Raw genomic sequence first — 7,416 nt, 5'->3', positions numbered from 1 at the left:
TAAGGTTTGCGGACTAGTGTGCAGTAGACCATGACTCATATCTACCTGTTATCATAACCCTACGGCTAAATTTCCAATAGTTACCTAATGGTCGGAGTAGATTTCACGTATGCATCACTATAGATCCCACCCTAGGTCCTTATCTAAGTTCCCAAGAGGATAAGGAGGTGGAGTGCACAAAGGGACGCTGATTATATACGGTTGAGTAGCGAAACTGGCTACGCAAGTGACATAACCAAGTTATATGAACGATGTATGTGTTGGATCCACAACGTCCATCCATTTGCAGGTATTATTTTAAGCCCCACACACACACACACACACACATACACACACACACATATACTTTGTATAATGATTACCTGTTAAAAATATTTTTACAATAATTTGATATTAAAGTACTATAAAGTTAATATTATTATAATTTTAAATTATAATTATCTACGTTGTTATTAAAAGCAATTGAAAAGTAACTTACGATCATTATTTATTTTCTTTATATTATTGTGGTAATGGCAAAATCATCAACCCTAGAGAAATAAATACACAAAAACAATAGGGCATGTGTAGGTGATGTGATTAAATGGCATGAAATAGTATTAGATAAAATTAACATTATTATTACACAATAATTATATGTTTAAAAATATTATAAAATTTAACTGTACGATCTTATATTTGGGATAAAATTCTTCACTTAGAAAATGCACTTACTAAAATAAAGTTTGGTTTGGTGGATCACATTTTACAATGGATTTCGGTTGGTTGTACATGCATACAACTTGAATACCATGTGTAAAGTGTATATATGGATGAAAAGTGGCACAGAATACATACATCAACGTATGGCCCTAACGCAGGGATGAACGTGATGAGGATAACTGCTCCAAATCCACGGAGCTTCTCTAGACTCCTCACAGAGACTTCTCGAATCCACGAGGAAAGAAAGCAGAAAATAGAAATAAATTCTAATAAATTCGAAATTGATTAATTAATGAATAAAAACGAGTTCATAACCCTTTAAATAGGGGTACCAAGCAATGTGAAAGAAATTAGAATCAAACTACAACTCAAACTCTTAGAATCTGCAACTTACTATAAATAGTAAACTTACTATTTATAGACGGTCGTGATATCTACTAGTGCGCAAGGTTTTTGGCCAAAAATAGTAAGTGTCCTATTTGGCTTCACCAAACCGTTCTCCTAATTATTCTAAGCTCTTTTTACGTTGGGCACAACTTCTAAAGCCTGATGGATGAAGAGTTATAATTAAACTAAAATTTACTATTTATAATAAAAATGAAATTAAAACAGGGAAACGACCATCGATCCAGGGGTTTTTTGCAATTCCAAGCTGTGTAACCCGGTGTAGCAGGGTTGGTTGGCTTCAGTAGCTCGTTCTATCCCAAAATCATATATTTTACATCAGATAACTCATTTCGGATTGCAAGATACGCCCGATTTAAAGTTCGATGGTTTAGATCACTTCTGTTGTCGACCGGGCCTTTTCTGATCCATCTTGGCCATGTAACTGTCCGCAGCCCGCTCTACATCAGGCCCATAAATTCAATGGTTTCAAAATTTATTAAAAAATCTTGCAATTTTTATTATTGGCTATGGATGATATTGTACGTGGATTAATCTAGTCTTTTCCTTCTTTTCCAATAGACCATCATGGATAGAAGTGTACATGAGTCGATCCAAGTCAAGCTTGGCATAGCTCGACTCAGCTCGGCCACTAGTTGACCTCATTTTGAACTCGACTCGGCTTGGCTTGGTTCAGTTTGGTCAACATCTCGAGCCGAGTTCGAGCCAAGTTCGCCCGTGCAGCATTTCCACAATTACAAATCTCACGGTATGTAAATAAAGTAGTAATGGTTTTATAAGTATTTCATCAAATTTTTGTTTGTGGAATATTAATTTTTTTTAAAAATATATATTTGTTTCATATACATACCTTTCTTGCCAACAACTAACACTTCTTTAAATCATTTCGTCAAACACGCAGTGAGCAACACCAACATCAAAGTAAACAAGTCATTGAATTAGATTGTTCTAAGTTTGATTGGAGCTGGTTCAAGTCGAGCTCAGCAAAACTTGAACTCAATTTGAAAGTTTTTCAAGCTCCAAAACTCAGCCATTAGAACTCAATTTTAAATCGAATAGAATTGAGCTTTTTTGAATCGAGTTGAGCAAGCCAACTGAGTTAATAAATCAGTTCGTGTAAAACACTAATCATGGAAAGCATGTTACTGGATATTTCCGTTTGTACGGGAATTACGCGGTAAAATTCAAATTTGAATGTAATTTTGCAATAAAATTCTCGCATTATTTCGAAGATGCGTATGGCTATGGCGAGGGTGACATGATGGACGGCTCGCCTCTCTTACACGTATGCGATGTTGGCACGTGGGAGCCTCAAAAGTACACGAGCGCGATTGGTCTGCGATCGGACTCCACTTGTCATCTCGACGCTGACCTGACTACCTGTACCAGCTGGCACATGTTCATATCATCCTACTTTTCACACACGGCAGGCAATGCCATGTCATGACACATCACTCATCCATACATCCTCACATACATGCATACATGCATACGTCTTAAACACCTCTCTCTTCCTCTCCGTTTAAAAAGCCCTAACGACGTTCTGCACAAAAGCCAACCAGAGAGAGATGGGGAGCCTTTCAGATCTGGATTCTTCCCTTTCCATTCAAAGACCTAACCCTATTTTCCTAGAAGATTCCTACCAAACACTAGAATTTCCCTCTGAAAACAGCCCCAAATCCTACACGAAGAAGGATACATGGTTGAAGAAGAAGAAGAAGAAGAACCAGGTCCTTCTGGAAGGGTACGTAGCGACGGACGAGAAGAACGATCCTATTCTTCAAGATCAGCAGCAACAGCAAGGGACGATGTCGAGGGCGAAGAGCCTGACTGATGGTGATCTTGACGAACTGAAGGGGTGTCTAGATCTAGGTTTTGGTTTCAACTATGAAGAGATCCCGGAGCTTTGCAATACATTGCCGGCGCTCGAGCTCTGCTACTCGATGAGCCAAAGGTTCTTGGACGATCAGCAGCAGCAGCAGCAGAAGTCTGCAGATGGGAGGGATGCAGAGGACGCATGCTCCGTGTCATCAGCGGCCGCGAGTCCGATCGCGAATTGGAAGATTTCAAGTCCTGGTATGCGATTCTTCTCTATTGTTTTTTATTTGCTGAATGTTGAAAGATTTGAACTTTCTCTATGTAAAGAAATTCTGCTTGTTTGAAAGGATTATATGATAAAACTGATATTTACACACCCTTTTCTCTGATATGAACTCCCCTTTGGAAATGCTGGTGGCAGAAGTGATGAACTCTGTTGTGGGGCTTTGATTATGACTGAAAATTTGGCATAGATTGTAAATATTTTAATTTGGGGGAATTTTGATAGATTATTTTTAGAAAAGTGGGGTGAAATTTTGACCTTTTTCCATAAAATTTTGAATTAGGGTGTCTGATTCGAGTGAAAAATGCACAGAGCTGAAAGCTTAAGATTTTTTCTCCCTTGGAAATATATTTGAATTGATTTTTGATTTGTACGTGTGATTAGCAGTGTTTGAGAGAGCATATAGATCTGAAGCTCCTCTAGGTAGCCACAGGAAATAGACTTGCGTGCGTTGAATGCACCCTGTTCTTCAGGTGCATTACCCCATGTTTGGCCTTGATCCCAAAAATCAGGCTGATTCAACACTCAGGTGGGCCACTCCACAATTAAATCCTCTAAAATCATGCTGTATGGTCCATCTGAGTTTTGGAACACAATGATTTTTGGAGAATTATTCATCCCTATGAGGCACATAGATGAACGAATTGGATGGCACATAAACATGATGGTGGGCCCTACCCAAAATTAATGGTGGGCATCCCACGTCCCAAAATTTTCCTAGGGTGTGGCCGACCTGAGTTCTGGATGGTCTTGATTTTTGGTTTCCAAGGTGTACATGAGGCAACCTCCCTGATGGATGGTGGATCTCATGGAAATTCCACCCAACTGGGTCTCAGTGTGCCTGCGGCTATTTAGCAATCCCTTCTTTCCAATTATTGATTTCAGGAAATACCCAGAATTCCTTTCGCAGAAAATATTCATTTCCGTTTTAGGTTGGTGTCCTTTACATTTCTGCTGAAAATGTAGAAATTGCATGGATGTTTATGGGATTAAAAGATTATATAGTTGATGTTTCTGGGCTTATGAGAGTAATTCAAATGAGTTCTGGAGTTGAAACGTATGGGATCTCTAGATTCTGTGTTCATGACTTTGTATAGGGCTACATCCTCAACATCGGTATCTCAGATTTTACTAATCCTCGGGAGATTGGTTTCTGTTTAAAACCTCAATTAAGTACTTTGAGATACTCAAGCCTGGAGTGCACCCTTCCTGACCTGACCATTCATCTAGAAGCACCCACAATAGCAAGTTCATGTGGAAATGATCTAACCTATCAGATCTTATCGTCCATACGAAATGACCTGGGAACAATTGTCCAGAAAAGAAATTTTTTCACGCACCTTGGTGATGATCTCTGACCCATGTGGTTCTTTCCATTTTGACCATGTCAACATCTACTGTAGGAGCTTCCAGATGAATGTTCTGGATCATCAAGAGACAGCCAAAAAGAAGCCTCTCTGGGAGGATAGAATCTTGCTAGCTAACATTCCCAGCCAGTTCAACTCGATCAGGACTCCTTCAAGTTTAACCAATGGCCATGGTCTGTTATGTTTGTACGAGGCTTGAGTTAAAACCCTTGTTATGTTTATATTTTTCGGGCAGTCTTTGTTTATTACTTTTGTTGGGTGTGTTAGGTTTCTGATTTTCTCCCCCCTTGATTTCTTTCAGGCGACCATCCGGAGGATGTTAAATTAAGGTTGAAGTTTTGGGCGCAAGCTGTGGCATGCACCGTGAGATTGTGCAGCTGACGCATAGGCAAAACCCTTGAGCTTGACCATAGAAATGGGCGGAGATACTTGATGGCCTGAGGTCTTTTTGTAGCACAGAGTTCTACAACCATGCCTCCTAAGCTCAATGCTACTGGGATGCTGCATCCTGCAATCCCTTCTCCAGAGATGACCCAGGTGGGATCTGGTAGCTGCTGCAATGACGATGACAGAGAGAGAGCTTTGGAGAAGAGAGAAGAGAGAAGATGAAGATTTCGGGCCTGAGATTAACCAAACACTGAATTGAATTTGACTGCTCTACATGTATTCTTTAGTATGGTATGATTAGTTGCAAATAAATTAATTTCCTTTCTTTTTTTTCTTGATCATATGGTTGTACTTTTGCTATAGCCATTAGAACTTGATCAATCCAATGCATTGAATAAAAAGGTTTCAGAATTCTGTTCTTGTGCATCAATAGTCTCCACAAAAATCTTCATCTGTGGTAGAAATGATCTTGTCGCTGCTTGCTGCAGAAATGCATTTTGCTCATTTTCCTCCAGCAATCCGTTGGCAACTCGTGTGGGATTAGCAATCTGTCTATGCCTGGTATGGCAATACCGGTGGCTCCGCACTAGATATCTTTGCATGCATATGATGCTCTGCAATTCTCCAATCAGGGGATGAGAGTTTTCATAGCTTTAGGATCCAGAAAACGGTCACTATCTGATGTTGTGCATTGCGTTGGCCTGAAATTTGAGAGAATGGATTTTATTTTATTTATTTATTTTTTCTGAGTTGGGAGTTGATGATGAAGAGGTTTGGATTTTTTGAACGCATGGTTGGTGGCATCCAACCATTGTACAACGCCCTTAAAAAAGTGTGTAGATTGAATGGTTAGGAACAGCTCATATCTACATATTTGACAGTTGACCAACCACATGATGCATCTCTCATTCTCACCCACATTTTTCATAAATAGGAGCTGGCTCTCGGACACAGTAATTAACCAAAATCCTATTGTTGTCATTTTACCAAATTCCTGAATGCTGGACTGTTCATCACATGGGCCACACCATGGTTGGCCACTCGACCATCGGAAGATCTCTCTAAGAAAAATGGTTTAATTGGTTAGCCACCCTATTATATTGACCATAAAACAAACGGCAAAGGGTTTTTTTTAAGGTCGTGGGACTTGAAAAGACAAATCTGGATGTTTTCATGGGTGCCTTCTAGGTCAGGAATTACTAGTCCTTAACAAAAGATGAGTTGATTAGAATAGATGGATGGCCCGGATTCACTAACCACCTAGAATGTATCCAGATTTGGTAACGTGCTTTGTTTCTTAGGCCCAATAAATCAGTGGGCCAGGCCAGGGAGCTGGTGCTTTTAGGGCAGTTTTTCAAGAGACGGGCTGAGGCCTGCCTTTCAAGCCCACTAAATTCAAGGGACTGGGCATTGCTTCACTCGACCGATTGGGATGTTTTTCTACAGATCCATGTGCCAATTTAGAGGACATCTGTGACATCATATGAGTTCATCATGTGGGGCCCACCGTCCACATACCTAGCCAAAGAATCAGGTTGGTCTACTCAGCAGGTGGACTACATGTAAAACTAAAATTTACAACCCTAGGTTACACTACATAAGAAATGCAACGGGTGAAATGTTTCTATCATCTTTCAGTTCTACTGGCTAGGAAGCAGATTGCGTGGTGACTCCAATATTTCTGGTTGAAAGTGCATGAGATCGAGATAGGTGGACAAATATCAATCTCTCAATTTTTTTCCTTTTTCTTTAGTTGTTTGCTTGATGTCAAAGTTGTAATTCAACTTCAAATGAAGTAAAATTTTATATGTATATACATAGGGAAAAGGTACTATGCGCTCGAGCTCATGATAACGTCCCATGAGGTCAAGCTGCGTGTACCCCAACGTGATTCGTGTCGAAAATCAACACCGTGCATTTGATGGGTCCCCTTTAAATTAAGGGATATTCCAAAAATCAGCCGTATACGGAACTCAGGTGGGCCATACCATCTAAAATCATGTGAAGACATGTCAAAAACATATAAAAGCACTTGGTGGGGCACACCTGAGTTTTGAATGCTGCTGAAACTTAGTCTGAACCCTAATCCAAGTGGAGACACACATAATGGATGGGCTGGATTTGCAAACCACATCTCGGTGGGCCCAAAAATTGATTATGAATGTTTTAATGGTGCACGGCCCCTCTCAACTTCTGTATGTGGTGTGGCCCACACAAGTCACGAATTGACTTGATTTTTGAGACCTAGGCCCGCGATGGAATGGTGCATCTGACTGATGGGGTAGATTTTCAACGCGCATCACGATGGGGCCCACAAAGCTCGACCTCATGGGACCTTATCATGAGCTCGAGCACATAGTACCTTTTCCCATATATATATATATATATATATATATATCTATATATAAAGCTTAATCGGGATTTAGAAGAGAGAGGAGTGTTCTAAAGGTTGAG

General features: G+C 40.0%; 1 protein-coding gene across 1 annotated transcript; it reads left to right on the top strand.

Moving 5' to 3' along the window:
• Window positions 1–2,623: 2,623 nt before the first annotated feature.
• LOC131246354 (uncharacterized) lies at window positions 2,624–5,388 on the top strand. The gene is made up of 2 exons (XM_058246397.1): window positions 2,624–3,183; window positions 4,877–5,388. Exons 1-2 carry the CDS (start codon window positions 2,676–2,678, stop codon window positions 4,954–4,956), a joined length of 588 nt encoding a protein of 195 aa, XP_058102380.1. The 5' UTR covers window positions 2,624–2,675; the 3' UTR covers window positions 4,957–5,388.
• The last annotated feature ends 2,028 nt before the right edge of the window (window positions 5,389–7,416 follow it).

The sequence above is a fragment of the Magnolia sinica genome, chromosome 5 (genome assembly GCF_029962835.1).
Source record: "Magnolia sinica isolate HGM2019 chromosome 5, MsV1, whole genome shotgun sequence".
Classification (NCBI taxonomy): Eukaryota; Viridiplantae; Streptophyta; class Magnoliopsida; order Magnoliales; family Magnoliaceae; genus Magnolia; species Magnolia sinica.
This window is presented reverse-complemented; position numbering and strand designations above follow the sequence as displayed.

Bases quoted from the DNA above. Each gene is read 5' to 3' on its own strand.
- LOC131246354 (XM_058246397.1), top strand. From the start codon at position 2,676: ATGGGGAGCCTTTCAGATCTGGATTCTTCCCTTTCCATTCAAAGACCT. The intron at 3,184-4,876 runs GTATGCGATTCT...GATTTCTTTCAG, and splicing joins TTGGAAGATTTCAAGTCCTG to GCGACCATCCGGAGGATGTT.